Source organism: Tachypleus tridentatus, chromosome 6 (genome assembly GCF_004210375.1).
Source record: "Tachypleus tridentatus isolate NWPU-2018 chromosome 6, ASM421037v1, whole genome shotgun sequence".
Classification (NCBI taxonomy): Eukaryota; Metazoa; Arthropoda; class Merostomata; order Xiphosura; family Limulidae; genus Tachypleus; species Tachypleus tridentatus.
In genome coordinates this window covers 116,844,020-116,865,567 of record NC_134830.1, presented here as the reverse complement: position 1 = coordinate 116,865,567, position 21,548 = coordinate 116,844,020, and the positions used below count along the sequence as shown (strand labels likewise).

At 31.3% G+C, this 21,548-nt stretch overlaps 1 protein-coding gene across 1 annotated transcript; it reads right to left on the bottom strand.

Annotated features, from left to right (window-relative positions):
- Positions 1-432: 432 nt before the first annotated feature.
- BCL7-like (chromatin remodeling complex subunit BCL7B-like protein) lies at positions 433-21,211 on the bottom strand. The gene is made up of 7 exons (XM_076507202.1): positions 20,983-21,211; positions 16,496-16,554; positions 12,686-12,708; positions 10,104-10,188; positions 6,243-6,344; positions 3,410-3,526; positions 433-1,962 (listed from the first exon to the last, which is right to left on the bottom strand). The coding sequence occupies exons 1-7, from the start codon at positions 21,072-21,074 to the stop codon at positions 1,865-1,867; spliced, it is 576 nt and encodes a 191-aa protein (XP_076363317.1). The 5' UTR covers positions 21,075-21,211; the 3' UTR covers positions 433-1,864.
- Between the last annotated feature and the right edge of the window lie 337 nt (positions 21,212-21,548).

The window sequence follows — 21,548 nt, the reverse complement described above, 5'->3', positions numbered from 1 at the left end:
CTCTTGTGAAGTAATGAAGTTGCATATCTTACTTTTTTTATCCAAAATACTATAGTTCACAAATTAAGTTTTTACATTTAAGTATTGCTTTATCTTGGTCCAACAAGATTTAGAACGTGTATATAAATATGAAAGCTTGATGAACTGAAATCCGAGATCTTTGTTGCTCATTTGATAAAAATTTTGTTGTGAAGTACAATTAATAAAAAAGTTGTATCAAAATAGCCTACAGTCATTAAGGTTCTTAAAATTTATCCTGATATAAACGCAACTAATAAAAACATATTAAACATTACATGTTAGGTTTCTGTCTTTCTTTTCACTCAAACAATTCCAATGAACCATATTATTGCCACTTGATGGTATAATATGCAGATGGCGTTGACATTATTACACAAAAACAAAGGACCATAAATGAGCTTCACACTCCTCAGACATTTTATGTGCATTTTTATTTTCTACACAACGTGTTACATATTAAATAAACTAAGTTTCAAACTGTGAAAGTGAAGTTTATGGATTTTTTTATGAGAAAGTAAAACAGAAATGATGCATCATTATGTATATAAAGAAATAAGTATGTCAAATTTAATAAATCTTACATCAATATAGAAAGCATTTCATAACGTTTCTCAAAGTTAAGACTCTGATTGATGTTAATCTTTGAATATGGAATGTTTTTTCAATGTAACACCATAAAAACATTTGTTGTCACATAAGTGTCAAAAAAGAAAAAGACAGGTGAAACACTTCACTATTTTTATGTTACTCAGTTAAATATCAAATGAAATGGTTTTAAAATTATTTATAACACTGTATGTTACAAAACTTTGAATCATGTTAAAAGAAACAAGACACAGTGAATAAAAATTTGTTATTATCATTAGCACACTTTTCCACAACTTTTTTGTACAGTTAAAAGAAAATATTAGTAAGGTAGAAAATCTGATCCATTTGAGTTTGTTATGTTTCTCTCTCAAGGATTTCAGTGACAACTTTCTGTGTTTATTCTCCTTGTATACAGTTCTCTTTCACTTTCATACAATATAGAAATTGCTTACAGCACATTGGGGGTACAAATTGTTACTACATCACGTTCTTAGTTATTATACAAACCATAAAAAGAAACTTATCTCAATGGTCACTACTACCTTATGAAGCGAGTACAAGTAGAATCACTCATCCTAATGTTAACATTTGTTTATAGTTAGCAAGTCAATAATTATGATCTATAATTGAAAAATAAAAGATACTTATCAGTATGTTAACTGAGTTTCATGTAATTATACCTGTTACAGGAAAGTAATCAATGAACAGTGGAAATAATAAGATAAAAAAAACGAAAATCTTAGAAGAGCAAGGTTTCTTAAAATTATACTTAATTTTGTTCAACCTTAATTATATTCAGTTAAAAATACCAAAAGTACAAATAATAATTAACCTAACAAAGCAAAAATTTGGCATTTAGGTCATTAGTTATTTTTAAGAATGAATTTTTATTCCATCTTTTACAAATAATACTGTTGTACTTAAAATTAAAAATACATATTAACAGAAAAATTAAAATTTATCATAGCTTTTAATATCCTATTAACCTCAAACCAGGTCTTCTCAGTAAGCCTGATTTTACTTCTTTATAATTCCAATATTTCAGGAAAACTGAGCAAAATAACAAAATAAAACAAGAACAACTTCGCATCTATGCTTATTTTATTAGTTATAAAATGTCACCAATGTTATTGTATCCACTTTCTGTTTTCAAAACTGAAACATTAATTCGTACTCTGAAGTAATGATATTTAAAACAACACCCAATAGCAAATGTCTTTAAAATGATTTGTTTATATAAATATGTCTTAATCTTTCAGTCCTTAGAGCTGTCTTCTAGTTCATTTCTTGTTTTCTTTGTTGGAGGCTCACAGCTATCTTCACTTGTATCATCCTGTTTCAAAGCTGCTAGACCTGTAGAAAATGTAAAAATAACAATCTGTATTGGAATGTTTTGTCATCATTAGTGTACTGCTAGCTTTGGGTAGATTACACAATAATTTTACATGTAGAGGAAATTAAAAATTAACTAAGCCCTTTGATCTTTCATTTTCCAAAAAATGATCTTTTAAGAATATTTGATTTTATCATATACATAAAAAATGACGTCTTCCACATAATGGCCTAGCTTTATATAAAAGGACTAAATGCTGTGTATAAACTTGAGACAGGCTGAAAAAGTTGAATAAATTACAGGTATGTAATACGACTCTATGCAAACTATATTACTGTTCAATGTAGACAGGCTAAAGTTAAATCTATATAATATAAGAGATGTAGAAATGATAGGTGCTAAACACTTCTTACTTTTACAAATCTTTTTAACGTGATAAACAAGAAAGACTACACACTTAACAATATATATAATAACATTCATTTTTGTTAATATTTCAAGTTGATCAATAATAGAACATTCAAAATTTGTTCATTCAAAGGAACTTAATAATCAGTAAATTATTCAAATATATATACTGACAAGTTACTGTACATTTTACCAGTAATACCAGTATATTTAAAATAATTCAAAACCAGAGGATTTGTTGAACATTTGGATTACGTGATAAATGCACAGAGTTCTGGAAGTAACGGTATCGCACACCCATGTTTGTTTTCAGTCTTGACTTATAAAATGATCTATTAAGTATCTTTTACCTTCCACTGATGTTAACAATAGAAAATACCAAAATATACAATTAAACCGTGTACATTTTTTTTTTAAATCAAGTGTAAGGGTTTTAAGAAACAGCATTTAATACCTTAAATGAAGAAGCTGGGGTTCCTAACTAAGTACAAACAGTAACATAACTGTAACACATTTTGCCCATGGATTGAAATCCATCATCCTTTTGTAATCAACAACTCTCACAGATTGCAAAAATACACACTGACAGGGAAGGTCTTAATAAAAAACTATGCTTACTATTAAAAAACTAAATAATGCAAGTTTTTCTTTTCAATGTTTTCCTTTACAAACAATGGCATGTCTGAATTTTTCAGATGACAATGCAGAAATATTTATATGATACCTTTAACCTCCATTTTTCTAAATGAAACCACTCTTTTCTTAAACACAAACTTTACATAGTACCACATATAGATATAATAGTTAATTATTTCCTTCCTTCACAAACCGTATTAATCTTTCTTTTTAAATAAAAATCAAAATTTAATGCTGTTAGAGTACCTTCTTAATAATTTTCTGCAGCTTAGTATTTACACAGCCATTTTTTTATGTTATTTTTGTAAAATTAACCCATATCAAACAATGATAAATCAAGTAGCCATTTCAAGCAAATACATGACTCACTACTTGGCTTTAGTTTTTAAACAGAACTGATCCATAACAAACTTTCAACCTTACTTGACTGATCGGGAAACTGGGCATCACTACTGTTCTCGAGAAAGCTGAGATTTGTACCATCATCACTAACTGGCTGAGAAACTTCTCCCTGAGAGTCCTGACTCATTTCAGAAAAAGCTGCAAAAGAATTATAACATGTAAAAAGGTAAGGAATTAGGGTTAAGTTGCAATATATAGTTGAACTTTGTTAAATTACTCTAAAGACATTACATAAGAAACAAAAATAAATTTAGTTTAGAAACAAAGAGAATATAGAAACAGAAAAAAAACACTTATTTATAAAACTTTCTGTAATTTTCAGTGAAAATGTATTTTTGTAAATAATAGCCCTCTTTAAGAAAACTAGGACTCTCAGTACTAACTGACATATAAAAAATTCGAATGAAACTTATAATAAAACTTTACCTGGAACATTTCAACTCACTTTAGAAAGAAATACACCATTTCATTGAATTACAGTTAACTTCATCATGAATTTTAATTAACAAAAACGTGTAACTTTGTGTAAGAGAAGTAAACATCTTTGTTGTGTACAGTTGAACAGAAAAACATAAAATTAGACTGAATGTTTCTAACTTCAGAAAGGACTAACCGAAATTACGATGAAACAATCCCATCGTACATGTTTATAAGAATAACATAACATTAAAGGACAACAAAGGAACCTATTAGTCCATCTAGGCTGTTCCATCCACTAAAGCATTACTTAGCAAATCAGCCTTAAACAGAGTTCTTATCATTCAAAATATTTAGTGAAAGCTTTTCCTTAAACTCCCTTAAAGTAGCACTGATCATTAAAACTGGTCAAATTTACATGTTGAGGAAACACTGTTAAACATTTCTTACATCATCCAAGTTGAAAACAAAACAAAAGTATGATGTTACAATATCTAAATTTTACACTTTCAGTCATATGTATAATTAACATGACAAACTGTTTTAATGCCATAACTTAGGAATGATAAAAACAGTTAAAAATTGATAGTCAATATCTTTGTGGACATCCTCATAGGTTGGATTAAAAACGTTGCAACTTATTTTCAATGTTCATGTATCATGGGCAAATAATTTTTAATTAATACCTTCCTTAATAGTAGTTACACTAGTAACAATACAAATGGCAAAGATTGCTGAATTTTAAGAACATAGTTTTGAGGTAATCACAAAGAGCATATCTACCAATTTTCACCTATTTTTATCACTTTTAAGCAAAGTTACGGTGTTAAAATAGTTTATGTGATGTATTCATTTATTTCTGCCACATTAATTATACACATGACCAAAAATGTAATTTCAGTGTTTCAATTATACTTTTGTTTTGTGCTTAACTTGAAGGATAAAAAAAGTGTTTAACAATGTTTCCTTAGCATGTAAATCTGACAAGTTTTTTAAGAATCACTGCTACTTTAAGTTCATTGCTTCCATTACTTAACCTGTTAGAAACAGTAAAGTTGAAGCTGATTCCTACCCTGCCCAAATGTGTATGTCCCCTATCTAACCATTCTCACCAATGACCACATTAACAATATCGATTTCACTGACAATCCTACACACCTCAATCACATCACCTCCAACTCTTCTTTTTTCAACAACAAAACTCATATTTGTCTTTATGTTGGGCTGTATTTTAGGTACAACATTCATATTTTGACCACAGTTTAAACAAATGATAAAAAATAATACTTGTTGTGTGATGCACCTAACTTTATTTCTCTGGGGACTAAAGTGAATTTTCATTCAAGACATGAGTTTCTCACTTTGACCTATGTGCATTTCTAAGACTTAGAACTTGTCACAATAAAGAATTAAGTTAATGGCTTGAGCTTCTGTACTACTTTAATCATAGCCATGGAATTAACTTGACTTTAAAGGACAAATAGGATCAAAGACCAATAACTTTCTGAAACCAACAGATTACTGTTATATAATTTTGAACTTCAAGAATAACTGAAACCCAATTTCTATAACTTTAGTGTTTGGGGAATAACTCTGAAAGATTTGCCAATTAAGGTACAGGTAAGATGGTAAAGAAGGGGACTTTTTTCTCTCTTGATCTATGAAGATAGTAGAGTTGCTACATTAACTGATCTAACATAAGGAACACTTTTTCAACATTCGATTAACACCTTTGTTAAGTCAGGACCTTCTACCCTAGTTAAAATAAGGAACGAGTCACATTCCATTTCACTTGAGCTGGAATGCTGTGTTTTACTATTGAAATAAGGAATGGTTCCATAAAATACATAACAGGTGGTAATGCTATGAGATACCCACAACCTAGAATAATTTCTAGACAAACTGATAAAAGCACATCCAACTTAGCAGACAGTTATTAGCACTATGACAAAAATCAATAACAGCATGTGCACTCAACAAAAGAAAAATGATCTTCATATAGCCAAATATCCAACACCCAACAGTCAACCCTACATAACTCAGTCCAGTAACAGGACTGACCATCAGAAAGAGAGCAAAACGTGACAACAAAGAATACATTTAGGCTTAATGTATCTAGCTAAAAAACAAAAACAAAACCTTTACACTCAGAAATCCATGGCTAATACTTTTTTAAATTCTTGTAACAGATCTTATAGTTATCGTTTGTTCAGGAATTGCTTTGATTGTGTGAGATTAGGTTTAGGAAATGTTAAGTAGTTAAATAAAGGTTGTTGGAAAAATATATTTGTTATAAAACATTATAAAGTTAATTTCATTTCATTATTAATAGTTTATTATAAACTATGTAACTAATGGACTTCATGGTATTATTAATAGTAGTTTGTATTCCTCATATCAAAGGACAAACCACCAAAACATGAAATCATGTACTCACCTGTTGTTGATTCATCAACTATGCCAGAGATGTGAGTTATGCTTGACTCCTGGCTACTAAGGAGACTAATGTCCTGACTCTGAATGGCTTCCCGAACCCGTACTAATAAATAAAAAAAGCCTCTGTAAAAAGGCCTTGAATATATAACAATTATAAACTAAATCAGAGACTGATCAGTTGTCGTCAAGATAACTGCTAATGATACCTCTTTTCACATTAGTAACACATAGATTTGTGCATAATAAGAGTTAAACTTATAAACTAGCACATAAACACACATTCTGTAAAAAAAAACTAGTAAATAGATTCATTAAGGATGTATTTCAGGATGGCTGGTATGAATATTAACACTTTTACCAAAATAAAGCAGAGAATAACATTTCAACCTTCTTAGGTCATCTTCAGGTTAACAAATCTTGAGATACATTTTTACTTCAAGGGGGTTTCTAGTCATCACAAGGTTCATTAAATGCTTACTATATGAAAGAAAAGTTACATGAAGTTATTTGTTTTAATTTTAATCCTTTCTAGGTTAGAGAGGTGTCACTGATATCCCAAGATTTTGTCTTTCTCCCAGATAAGTTTAATAAGTAGTATCTTTGAAACTCTTATGTAATTTACTTTTTATCACTTCTATGTCATAAAATTTCCAAAATTTGTTTGTTCAACAATGCTGCAGCATTTCCATTTATTTATTGTTTTAATTATGTTGACCTTCCACTCATGTCTAGCTAACATTATATAACTTGCATTGACAAGACACACGTGCACTCATGTTACCATATCCAATAATATAAAACTGACCTTTAGCCTTTACAAAGTGACCTTGCCTTAGCTGTATTTTAGTGGACTATATTTTCCAATATACACTCACATTTCAATTATTATACATTATATATGTATATAGATTATTACTATTTAGAAACAGATTTTAAAACTTAAGTTTCTAAAATATAGAATAGTAAGTAAAGATGTAAAGCAAACTATTATCTTTCCTAGCTACAATCTTTCAATTTAGTAGCTAAGCCTTTTAAAATTTCTCACATGGAATAAATTAAATATATTTTTTTTGGTTTTATATATTCAGTCGAATAACCAGAAAATCATATATTACTACATCAATACCAATTTTCAATATCACAGAAATCAACTATAATTTTCAATAACTCGAAATTTCCCTACAAGCTGTATTTTGATCTAAAAAAATATGAAGTTTCAAGCAGACTAAAGACACAACCTACCTCTTGTAAATCTTGATTTAAAAGAACAGGATTACTTTTAACACATTAAAATGGCTGAGAAATTAGTCAGTGAGACATTCTGAGCTTTCAGTTGGTTATTCACATGTCATATATTGAACTAAGTGAATATAAGGGACCATTTCCAAAATTGGAAACAGGTATGTTTTGTTTTGAATTTTGCACAAAGCTACACAAGGAATATCTGTGCTAGCCATCCCTAATTTAGCAGTGAAAGAGGCAACTAATCATCACCAAGCACCACCAACACTTAAGCTGCTCTTTTACCAATGAATAATGGAATTAACTGTCACATAATAATGCCCCCATGGCTGAAAGGGTGAGCATGTTTGGTGTGAAGGGGATTCAAACACTGACCCTCAGATTACGAATCGAGTGCCTTATCCACCTGGCCATGCCAGGCTCAGGAAACAGGTAAGTGGGGCCACTGTATCTCATCAAAGAGAAAAGACATGAGATTCTTATTTTATATTCTGGCTTGTCAATATTGATAACTCGAGTTCCTAATTCATACAAAACTGAATTATTATTTTGACATCACAAAAACAATATTTAACTGTGTACAAAAAAGAATTACATTAGATAAATAAATCAGCTCATAAATAAAGAACTAAATTAGATAGAGCCATTTTCATCAAAGCAACGCCAGGTACTCTGCTAGCTTTCAGTAAATATGCATGAGACAGATTTCAAATCAGAATATTTTGTTGCCACTTCCTGTACTTTTTAAACTTAACTAGGCTTCCATATGAACATTTCTAAATTTTTCAAAAAGGTATAACTTTACATTAATACATTTCCAAGAATGAAAATCATGTCTAAGTAAATTATAAAAACATTTCTTAAATCTGTGGTTTATTCCTAAGTCTTAACTTCCCATCAGATTCTGTTGTTTTTTTTCCAGCAAGTGCCATTTTACCACAAACCATATACTACTATTAATTCCATTGTGTACACTCTAGATTGGTGTAAACTGTTTATAACTTGATTTAACCAAAGATAACTAAACTTTATCTGTATCTATAGTCCAAGGTCAGTGTCACTTTGTTCATGTTACGTACGTACTCTGAAGTCATAAAAAATTGAGAACGGGAAGATGTGTTTAGATATCAGTGAAAAGAGAATAAAAATACATGAAAAAAAAACTGTTTTTAAATATGATTTTGAAGAATGACAGCTTCTTTGCAGATATAAGCCTACAATTTTGAATGGGCACAAAATTCCGAAATTAATTGATAAATGCATATTGTTTAAATACAAGATTTCTTGGAGCTGTATGGATATGTAAGATTGAATATTTTAGATTTTTTGTACAGATGTTACAAAATATCAATTATAAAAGTATCTGAGTGAAATATTGTTAAACAGGGATTGTACACACTCATGGCACTAAAATTCAAGGTTTTGTAAAGAATCTCAACAACAGAAATTCATACAATTTTAAAATTTATCTTTTATGATTCACAAGATCCATAACACTGCATTTTGATTATTCCTCATACAAATAAATCCTGGAAGAGAATTAGAACAGTTTCTCTCAAGAGCCTACACATTTATAAAGTGATTTCCATGTGAAATCTTAGCACACTTTCAACCATCTTTTCACTGATCAATTACTTGAATGCAAGAGTAACAACACATTATTTGTGGCATATCTTGAGAATTAATCTTTGTCTAACCAATTCATGTTAAATATGCACTTTCTCATAGCTTAATAAAGGTTAATAAAGGTTGAATTCATGAAAACTGGTTAAGATCAAATATCACATACTTTCAAAAAAGATTATACATAGATATTTACTGCCATTTTCAATTAATTACTGTGTTACATTGATGCTGAAAAACTAAAGTATCAAAAAGGTTGTTAATTGCCAAAAAAATAAATAATAATAATAAATAAATGAATTACATTTCTGAGAAACACTACAAGAATGAACAGAATATTGCTTAGGCTTTGGTTTGTTTTGAACTTTGTGCAAAGATACACAAGAGCTATCTGTGCTACCCTTCCCTAATTTAGCAGTGAAAAACTAGAGGGAAGGCAACTAGTCATCATAACCTGCTGCCAATGCTTGGGCTACTGTTTTACTAACAAATAATGGAACTGACCATCACATTATAACATCCCACAAGACTGAAAAGGGCAAGCATATTTGGTGGGCTAAGGATTTGATCCCACAACTCTCAGATTGCAAGTCAAGCACCCTAGCTACCTAGCCATGCCTGTCCGCTGCTCAGGCAAAAAATAACTTATGAAAGTAAACAATTTAGCAACTGATTTAACCTCAGGAAGCTTATAACTAATCAACTATTAAACTAAAGAGCATACTGTGAAAGAAATTTCATAAAATACTTTAATTTAAGGGTTTTTCAAGTTATTTTATTGGAATACAAGAAGTTTTTTTAAAGCAAAATTTAAATTTAAAAAATTTAAACTCTGTGCAATCCCTATTTGAATTAGTATTTTTATTTAAATGTTGATATTTGATATGCACAGGAGTGCTTGACTCCTGAAAAGTGCTCACTGATTCAGATATGGTTAATAATTTTTTATTTAAACTTTTATAATTCATATATGGAAAAGAAAGATAAAAAAAATTACTTTGTGATCTACTAATTTTTGGTCCTCCTTTTCCAACATTTTCCTTGTTGCTTCCACCAGTAATTCCTTTTCCTTTGTTTCGTGCCTAAAATACACCAAGCTTTCATTCATTTTTTTCTTGCCCCTACTGCATGAATACACATTTTTCATTCAAACCCTCACTGTCAGTAACTGACTACTGAAATATTAAAAATAAGCAAACAAAAAAAATTACAAACAGAATTTTCTTTACAACAAACTACTAAACTCAGCTGAATAGTGAGTGCATTAATTATTAACATTTTCACAATAGTTATTTGTAATATACATTGCTGGCCAAAATCTTAAGGCAAATGAACATAAAGAAAATACATGCATTTTGCATTGTTAGACTCAATGACTTATTTGAGTAGAGCTTCAAAAGATGAAAATGGAAAATAAAAATAAAAAACATTTTTAGCATTTAATAGAGAAAATGTGAACACTATGAAATTAGCCTAAATACTAGTTGGTCAAAAGTTTAAGACCATACCAAAAAGAACCACTAATCAGGGTAGGAAATGCCCAAGAAGAGGTCTCAGTAGTGAGTTGCACGGTTGTCATTGCGAATAACTTCAAACATTCGCTTTGGCATGGTCGATATAAGAGTTTGCAGAAGACTGGCTGGAATGTTATTCCAAGTAGTGAAGATGGCTTCACGAAGATCATGCACTATTTGGAATTGACATCCAGTTCTATAGACTTCCCTTGCCATCCACCCCCAAACATTTTCAATGGGGTTCAGTACGGGCGAACACGCTGGATGGTTCAAAAGAATCACGCTATTCGTCATGAAAAAGTTCTTTGTCCTGTAGGCATTGTGAATTGCAGCATTTTCCTGCTGAAAGATCCAGTCATTTCCACACAAGCGAGGGCCTTCAGTCAATAACGATGCTCTCTCCAACATGCCAATGTAGCCAGCTGCTGTTTGATGCCCCTGAATAACCTGAAGCTCCATTGTTCCATGGAAGGAGAAAGCACCCCAGATCATGATGGAACCTACTCCATTGTGTCGTGTAGAAAATGTCTCACGTGGGATATCTTTATTGTGCCAGTAACGTTGGAAGACATCTGGAACATCCAGGTTAAATTTTTTGTCATCAGAGAACAAAACTTTCGTCCACTTTTCTACGTCCCATATTTGGTGCTTCTCAGCAAAGTTCTACCAAGCTGATTTGTGGTGTGAAAGGAGGCGTGGCCTTTAAAGACATTTACGGTTTTTAAAGTCTTTCTCTCATAGATGCTGTCTTATTGTTCTTGAGCTGCATTCTGCATCCATAAGGGCCTTAATCTGGTTCAACGATCGACTGGTGTTTTGCCAGACAACCAGTTGAATCCTCCTACTTAACGCCTGAAATTATCTTGGGCTGACCACTTGAAATTCTCGTTCTGTATCCCTCAGGGTATTTTAAGAAATTTGCAACAGCAGTTTTACTATGCTCAATCTCACCAGCGATGGCACATTGAGTGAGACCTTGCTTTTGCAGCTCAATAATTCTGCCACGTTTAAACTCTGTCGACTTTGCCGTATTTTTACCCAATGTAACACAGGAGATGTCAGTGGGAGATGTTGACAACACTAATGCTTGAACACAAATGACTAAATTTCATTATGTGTTTACTGATTAACCCTTCATTTCAGTATGGTCTTAAACTTTTGATCAGCTAGTATTTAGGCTTGTTTCATAGTGTTCACATTTTCCCTATCAAATGCAAAAAAAGTTTTTTTTTTATTTTCCCTCTTGTTATTGTCATCTTTCGAAGCTCTACTCAAATAAGTGGTTGAGTCTAACAATGCAAAATGCATATTTTTTCTTTATGGTCATTGGCCTTAAGATTTTGGCCAGCAGTGTATAAAGCTTCTGTTAAATCAAGCTTTTGATACACCTTATACAAAACTTATTCCCAAATTAAAAAAGAAAAATTGTGGATAAACATTAAATGTAAGTGTAAAAAAATGTGAAAACAATTTTTATAGAACAAACTGTGAATTATTTCCTTCTTTTAAACAAGAAAACCATAACAGCCTTTTCATGAATTTTTATGTTTTGTATCTTACACTTTATGCCTAAAATTTATATTTAACCCTAAAAAAAATAAAGCACATTAAACTTTACAATACATTCCATATTAGGTTAATACAAGTTTAGACTTAACATGTCATGATGATATAATAATTTGTTATTTACAAAAACTCATTCTACAGTGGCCAAACATACTTCATTAATTAGGTTTATATCATTTATTTCAGTAAGTAGATGTGTCAATCATTCATAAATTACCAGTGATAATATTCTTAATGATATTCTGTACAACCTTTCCTAATGTACAAAAATAAACCAGCATTTTAAGTATAAATTCAACTGCAGTAATCTATTCAAAACACATTCTTTATATGTTATACAGTAGTAATGTTAACACTAAGAAATTTTATAGCAAATATATTGAAAACTTTTCAAAATTCAGCAACAAAAAGATTACTTGGAGACCCATCGAAAAATAAATTTAATTTTAAAAAATGATAAGTCTTTCTCAAAATGTAAAAATCTCAAAAATTTACTTACTTGGCTCATTTCCGGGTTAACAACTGCTAAAAAATTAAAGCCATATAAAAACTCTGACCAATAACAAGCTGAAAATGTAAAAGAAAACATGTGTGTACCATGATAAAATTGAACAATTTTAATGAAAAATATTTTCTTGTTGTTACACATATTGTTAAAGCAACAAAGTGCTTGCTTTTCAGTGGATATGCAGTTGTTATATGCTTAGAAAACAAATAATCAGTGAGAGATAAAAGGTTAAACACTTGACTGATGAGTGATAGTACAAATCAGTGAGAAAACATGCAAATAATTTGCACTCATGAACTTTGTGTATATTAATGAAGATTTAGATAATAAAAAAACAATTACTGCAATACACAAGGTCAACTTGTGTCTAACTACATTCCTAGTTAGAAGATGTACTAAATCAGCTATATTAATTATTGAGTTATGTTTTAGTTTTGATTTCTGTAGGTAAATTGCTTTGATGAGAAGTTAATCACAATAAATGTTCAATTTTAATTAATATATAAGGGAAATAGCACACTGACAGAATAAAACACCATGAGAGACTAACAGTGCAATGGGTGAGGTACTGGAGTTTCCTCTCCTGACAAAAATGTAGGGGCAGTGCCTTTGCTGGGGAGTTCTAACTTTGGCATTACTGCACTTTTAAGGGTCACAAAATGGTGCTTTGAAAAGGCAAATTACCTCAGATTAAAAATAGTTAATTAAAATAGCATATAATAAATAATTTTGACTCATTCCAACTCTTTATATAAAACCCAAACCTGAAAGTGTGCCTGATAACTCCATGTCTTAACATTCAAAGTACATCAGACCTCCTCAATCATTGCTATGTGTCATACACAACATGTAGTCAATAGATATTTCATCATGCAGTTACCACAGTTAAATTATTTCCATATGCTTAGTTTTGATACTGTGTGAAACTACAGGAGATATTTATCTGCAAACTAAAAATATTTATTTGCATAAAGACAGGCAACATCCCTCTAAAAACATTCTACACGATCAGAACTTTTTATGTTTTATATCATTCTTTCAGCAGCCAAATGAGTCTGCCAATCTGTGATCCCAATTTTTCCTTCTGAAATCCTAAAATTCCCTCTTGGTCTAAAGCATCAACCTGCCAAGATTATTTGAGATTCACTCAATGGGCTGGGAGTAATTAACCAAAAGTTTGTTTGTTTGTTTTTGAATTTCGCACAAAGTTACACTAGGGCTATCTGAGCTAGCCATCCCTAATTTAGCACTGTAAGACTAGAGAAAAGGTAGCTAGTTATCACCACCCACTGCCAAATCTTGGGCTACTCTTTTACCAACAAATAGTGGGATTGACCATCACATTATACCCTCCCCCATATGATTGAAAGGGCAAGCATGTTTGTTGTGACAGGGATTCGAAACTGCAACCCTTGGATTACGAGTCAAGTATCTTAGCCACCTGGCCATGTTGGGCTGTTTGTTTTTAAACAAGTAATAACAGGTGATTACTAATTACATAGTTGTATATACACACATAACTATGTGACCAGATTCACTGGAATCCAAAGCAGGATGCTTAATTGATGAATAAAAAACTGGTTGCATTAAAAAATAAGAAGGATGTTATAAAATGACAGGAAAAATCTTAAGTGCAGTCATAATATGGTAGTGTTTATTGGTATTATACCATTATTAATTTTGATAAAGCAGAACATTTTTGCATCCCCTAAGGTTTATGGGGACACAAAGAGAGGAAGATGAAAAACAGAACTGTCCTGGCAAAACTGGGACATCTGGTGACATTATATGTAACCACATTATGTGCCATCAGTACAAAAACAAGTGAGTTCAAATTACAATATCAAAGTCAAAACTAGTAACAAAATGAGTATCCTTCAATATTTTGCATTACATTCTATTCAGCAAATAATACATTCATCTTTTATCAAGATAATATGTAAAAGTACTGAAATTTTTAAACCTACAATAACTGAAGTAAATAAAAAAAATTGTTTTCTAGTTGTTATGCACAAGAAACTGACTTCTGGTAATATATTCTAGTCTCAATAGTTTTCCAAACAAAGGAGGACATAAAAAAACACATTCACACATTTTTGACCACTGCAAATCAAATAAGCACATCATAACCATAAAAGACACCAACATACTAAGTAGGGAAACAAATACAAACAACAGAAAAATCATAAAGCTCTATTTATACATGAACTCAAACCAAAGTTAAGCCAATATAAAGGAACACCTTTATATCTACATTAATTAATAACTAATGTCTAACTGTAATGCCCCCTACAATCTCGTAACCATTCCCACTCCTGGCCGTAAGATACATATCCAGCAACGGTCAGTTGCAAAGTCTCTTTGTTAAACTAAAGATGATCTAAGAAGGTTGAAGCATTGTTCTGTACTTTATTTTAATTAAAGTTTTAATGCTCATACCAGCCATCTTTAGAATACAAAGGAGGACATAATATATTGACAACAAGGGACCATTTGGTCTTTCAAAGTTGTCCTAGCATATCTTTTTTTTGGAAAAGTAAAAATGTAAAACCTTGTAAATTTCTAGCCTCAACTTCTACTGAAGATGGAAACTTAGTCAATTATCCTGTTAGAAAGACTTAACTTGTTGAACTGAAGCCTAGCCAGTTTAACATGCATACCTGATCTTCCAAACACAGCACAAGAAAATAACAAGCCTTTACCAAAATGATTTCCAGCTATTCCTGTAATCTTCAATTAGATATTTTATCCTCAAGAGAAAGTAATTTAAGAGATTTTATCTCTGTGAAATTACCTTTTCATCCATGGACTCATCTCAATAGTTTTCCTCTGAACCCTTTCCAACAAGTCAATATCCTTTCTCATATAAGGAGATTAACACTATACCAGAGAGGTATAAATAGTGATTTGTATACAGATAATTGCCTTATTTGACCTGTAAATCAATATGTTTGTGAAAAAAAACATACAATTTTATTAGCATTACTACTAGCAATGGAATACTTCTTTGATGACTTAAGGGACTTACTAAGCATTATGCTAAGATCCTTTCATCCAATCACACCATTGATTAGATTCAGGTACTTAAGTGTGTGATCCAAGTTATGGCAACCCAAACACTTTATGTTATGCTTAAAATGCTTAAATGTCATTTGCCAAATATATGTCAAACTTGCTAGTTGATCAACATCCTTAATACATGGAGAAATACTTTAATTTAATGTCTTCTGCAAACTTTACTGATGTAAATTTAAAAAAGCAGAAATCCAAGCACTCCAAGGTACTCCAATAGAAACAGGAATTCAGTTTGATTAAATTTCATTTATATCAAAGTTTTTATCCTATCCAACTACCATAAAATCCAGTTAACGAGTCTTTTCCCAACCCCTATCAATGTAACTTTCTTTATTAATCTTTTATTTGGTACCTTCTTAAAAGCTTTTTCTAGAATCTAAGTACACTAAGTCTACACCCTTTCCCTTAACAAGCTAATAAATAGTATCCTTGATAACAGATTAATATTGCAAATTTTATCACTGGTGAATCAATGTTAGCTTTCTTTTATGACATCATATTTCACCAAATTATTATTTAAAGCTTTTTTTTTATCAAACTCACTCAAATTTTTTTCAACTTCAAAACTCAGATTGACTGGCCTTTATAATGTCCAAGACAACTCTGTCAAAAGATATATCATATTTTTATGTGTTTCAGGCATTTTTCTTTTCCAATTAAAAAATTAGACAAGTATCACTTCTTAAAAACATACAAAGAATATTTTTAGTTTCTGTTTATACAAACCTGGAACCCATTTATAAATCTTCATGGTGGTATCTCCAATAGTGACCCATTTCTTTTCCCTAAGGAAAATAATAACGTAATTAGTTGATTATGAAAGTATAGTTTTGAAAATATTAAGACTTTACATATAATAAATGCTTAAATTTTATTAAAATAAGTGTGTTTGAAAAAGATACAAAATACTACAAATAGAATTAGCAGGTACACATACTGATTCAAATCTGACAATTTCATACATGGCATATAACAAGGTGCATTTTTCTTACAGCAAAGCCACCCTGGGGTATCTGCTGTGTCCTCCGAGGGGGAATAGAGCCCCTGATATTAGCAGTGTAAATTGAAGACTTATAGCTTTCCCAGCAAGGGATGGCACACAACATAAAGTTTATGAAAATTGTAACCATCTGCAAGTCACCCAATCTGAGGAGGCGAGTTACAACATTTATAAATAAATGTCCACATATATGATATTTTATAAGTTATTTAAAATTATGAAGAGTATGTGATTGTGATGTAACAGTTAAGTAATAGTAATGTCTTCTTAGACTAAATTTAGAAAAATAAAAGATAAAACTATAAATCAAGAAAAATTAACTTTCATATACTTTTATGGAGAAACAGGTTGTAACTTGATGTTTATACAGAAACTTGGAACGAAATTTACAATGTACTTTTATAAACTTGTCCATAGCATACTTCCCACTTTATTATCACACAATGTCAGTCTTGTCAAGAAACTGCACTTATTAGACTATTGGTATCACACATAAATTCTATACAAATGTAAAGAGATGTTTTTTTTAGGCATGATAAGAGTAAATTCAACCACAAAACCTCTTTCTAAGCTATATTTTTGTGTGCCAGCGATATAATACCCAATCCATTTTATTGTTCATCAGAACTTCTTCTAGCTTACCCTCAAACTGTAACTCTTTAAGCCAGAATTAGAGTAAATAAATCTATGAGACAATAGGTATGGTCAAATACAACAATCGAAAGAATCTGACCTACTAAGTCCAAAACTACAGTCAGATTTCAAATCAGTTCAGAGATGACAAAGCTGTGAGCTAGAAGTTTGTACTTGAAAAAAACTTTGCTATTTTACGAATCGTGGCATAATAAACAATTCAGAATTTCCGTTGTTACATGCAAATAGTAAACGAAATTAACAACTTCAGCAACATTTTTTCAATAGTAGTATACTCAGAAATGTAACTTTTATTTTCCACGATCTAAACTAAAAGAGGGGCAATGTTGTAAAAATAGTATCTTAACTCTTAGCATTTTTATGGTATTATAATTTCTCTTATTTTATTACACACTACAAGGTTGAGCCTAATAGTATTCATAATAAAGTACATGCAAGTATTTCACTAAACCTTTAATATGCGTCTCTACTGGCTTTATCTCAATAAACAGCCATACTTTAGGAGTGTGGTAACCACCTCTCCAACCTTCCTAATACCCACAACACAGTTTATCACATGGAAGGTTTTTTCTACTTTTAAATGTTTCTGTTGTGGGGCCCTCAGGTGGTGCAGTTTTATGCTGTAAACAAAATAAGGCAACAATATTTAAATGCACAAAATTAACACTTGTTAAACCTGGCATAATCCAGTAAACGTTTGCTTCTGCCAACAGTGGTAAAATCATAATGTACCTCAACATTTACAACATCAAGTAATCTTTCAAAGTTATATGTTATAGAACTTTCTATTATTAGACTTTATTCCTATAAAACAAAAGTATGCATCAGTATTCAATGGGTAAAAAATCAGGTATAAACATTCTTAAAGTTAGTTGGTACATACTTTAACAGTGTTTAATTGCAAGTCTTTTATTCCAGGTTTATAATATTCTGTAAAGTATGATATACTTTAGCTGAATATTACATGAATAACACAGTCTAGAATTGAAATTTAAATGGGTAACATAATTTTAATGAAAATAATGTTTATTTTAACTTAGCTAAAAACTACACGTACATATAATTTCATTGGAAATGGGCACAGCATGGCCAGGTGGTTAAGGCACTCGACTCGTAATCCGAGGGTCACAGGTTCGAATCCCAGTCACACCAAACATGCTCACCCTTTGAGCCATGGAGGAATTAAAATGTGATGGTCAATCCCACTATTCTTTGGTAAAAGAGTAGCTCAAGAGTTGGCAACAGGTGGTGATGACTAGCTGCCTTCCCTCTAGTCTTGCACTGCTAAATTAGGGACAGCTAGCGCAGATCGCCCTTGAGTAGCTTTGCACAAAATTCAAAACAAACCAATCATTGGAAATAACAAGGGTAATACAGTTTAGCTAAAGATGATGGGTATGATTTATAAAAATAAATATACCTACAAACTTCAATACTTCTATATGCAAAAAGCACTTGAGAAAATGCCAGCACTCACTGTAGCAGTTTTTTAAGCACTGTTGTCAGTGGGCTGTCATAAATGCTTTTATTCAATAATTTTCAATTCTCACATTTACTGGTATATACAGGACAACAAAAATTCCAAGCAAGGGGCTTACAGTGAAGATAACTAACAGCCAAGCCCAAAACTGATCTTCCAAGTAGTATTAAAACTGATGTAACTTCAGAAAGATGGGACTACAGAAACAGTGTATTGAGTCACTGCTATTCCATGATCTTGATGCCAAGTTTATATTTCTCCTTTCCTTCAACAAGGATTCAAGTGTACATATTAGAGATGCCATGGGAATCATTATCACATATTTGGATATCATGGACAGAATTATCTTTGGTTGGTTTTTAGGCTCTCCAACACATAATCAGAAATGTTTTACATAAATGTGAACAATGTTATTACATTTAGAGAGTAGCTAGATACTGAGAATCTAAAATATACTAGTTCTCTGAAGAGAGATCTGTGTCAGTGTTAAAATATGTACTTGGCATTTAAATGGTAACAAATGAGAGTTAAGTTTCTTCACAAATATCTGTGCAAGTATCTGTAATAGCAAATTCCTGCAAACTCCTCCATAAACATAAAACTGTCAGTCTCTTTTGCTGACTCAGTCTATGAAAAATTCCAAACTATCTCAGATGTGGTCAACAACCAAAAGAAAACAGACATCAACTGCTGGCATAAAATTGTGAACCGTCATAAGATCCACAGTCTGGCAGACACTGATGTTCTTGGGCTCTCTCTCTCTCTCTACAACACACCAACAAGCACAGATCTGCATATGTAATTCTTTTTAAAAACAGAATTTGTAGAAAATACTTTATGTTCTTTAAAATATCTTGCCACTTGTATATGCATTTTTTAGATGTAATACCACATGTGCACAATTTCACTTTGGGAAGAAAACTAGAAATAAAACCTACACTGAATTACAGATCCTTGGAGGTGACAACAGGGCAAAGTCCACAATAACACCAAAAATGTTAATAGAATATCTCTCTGATGTGAGAGACAAGGACAAGAATGTGTATGGAAACCTGAGCAAACTATGTACAAAAACTTCTAGTACTGTGAGCTTACAACCATGTGAAGGTAGCTTTGACATGTATACAGAAATGCTAAAGTAGTAGACAAAATATCAGCTGTCTTCATGTATCCCCTACAAAGCTCCTCGCTCAACAGTACACCATAAGTGAAAACAGACAATGTCCCTGTCCTTATAACGTACACTAAGCCCATAATCTCCAAGCTGCTGCTACATGCAAGCTGTACCTGAAATGAAAGAAATGTGTAGTGGTTATATTACATATACCACAACCAGAATTTAACTCAACATCTACAGATGCCTTATAAAATGTACAAAGTAATACATCATAATGGTATCTATACTTTATACTGATGATTGGTAGTTATCAGAAGAAAATTTAACTGGATAGGAAAAAATTATTTATCTTCTATTGCAGCAATAGCACACCTTCTCTCAACTCTCCCAAACAAAATTTTTTAAAAGCAGAGAAAATTGTTACTGGAAAGTAATGCTATTTGGATGGAAGAATCAAACACACATAGATACATTACAATTACAAAATATGAAGAAATGTTATTTAATAATTACTTGCTGATTTTCTACTTTTGCTGTTTACGTGTCTTTTAGTACTTAAGCACTAGAGAATTTTGAAACGTATTTTTAAAGTATATAATATTTTTTCACGGGTATTTGTAGTTGTGGCACAAACTTTATTAGGACTGGTTACAGAAGCAAATGTTTAAATGTAATAATAATTTTGGCTCAACCATGCCTCAATTCAACGTTTAAGAGCTACTTTGGGCATTTTAAACATATGTGTCTGATTTTGCTTACAGCGTAAAACTGTACCATATGAGAGCTTTGCAATAACAATATCTTAAAAGTAGATATAATTTCCTTTAAGACTGAACAGGTTGCTGGGATGACCATTTACAAAACCTGATCCCATCTACAACAGATCTAATGTATCGTCATCGTCCAACACGAAGGAAAAACTAGGAAACTAAACAGTAGCAGTCAACCCTGACCTACCGTACCATTTCCGAACTTTGTCTATTGCCTGCATCACCCGTTTAACATCATCTTTTGCTCGACTTCGTGTCTCTGCACGGACCGACCTGGACATCATTTTTAAAAATGTTAAAAATTCTGTAGTTAGAATTACTTCTCGAAAAACATTTATTGTGCTTCGAAGCAAAGTATCTCAAACTCTTGTAGTTTTAGTATATTCTTTGTCCACCACATATATTTCTCAAGTGGCGCTACCTATTGTTTGATTATAACGGCTTATACCGATCACACTGCATATCAATTTAGTTGGTATACTGTAGTATGCACTAATGCACTATACAATATCTTCGTGCTATACTTAGAAAAGCGACGATAACGTCGCTTACTTTTGTTTACTTTTATATTTTTATTGCCTTTATGTGTTATAAATCTTCTCGCCTAAAACTTTATCAAAATAGAAATGCATTTGCTGTTCAAAACGTAGAACCATAACTTTTCTCATGTGTCGTTTATAACCACAGCATTTGTTTTCGTTTCATATTTGTTTTATATATATATATATATATATATAACATATATATTGATAAATATA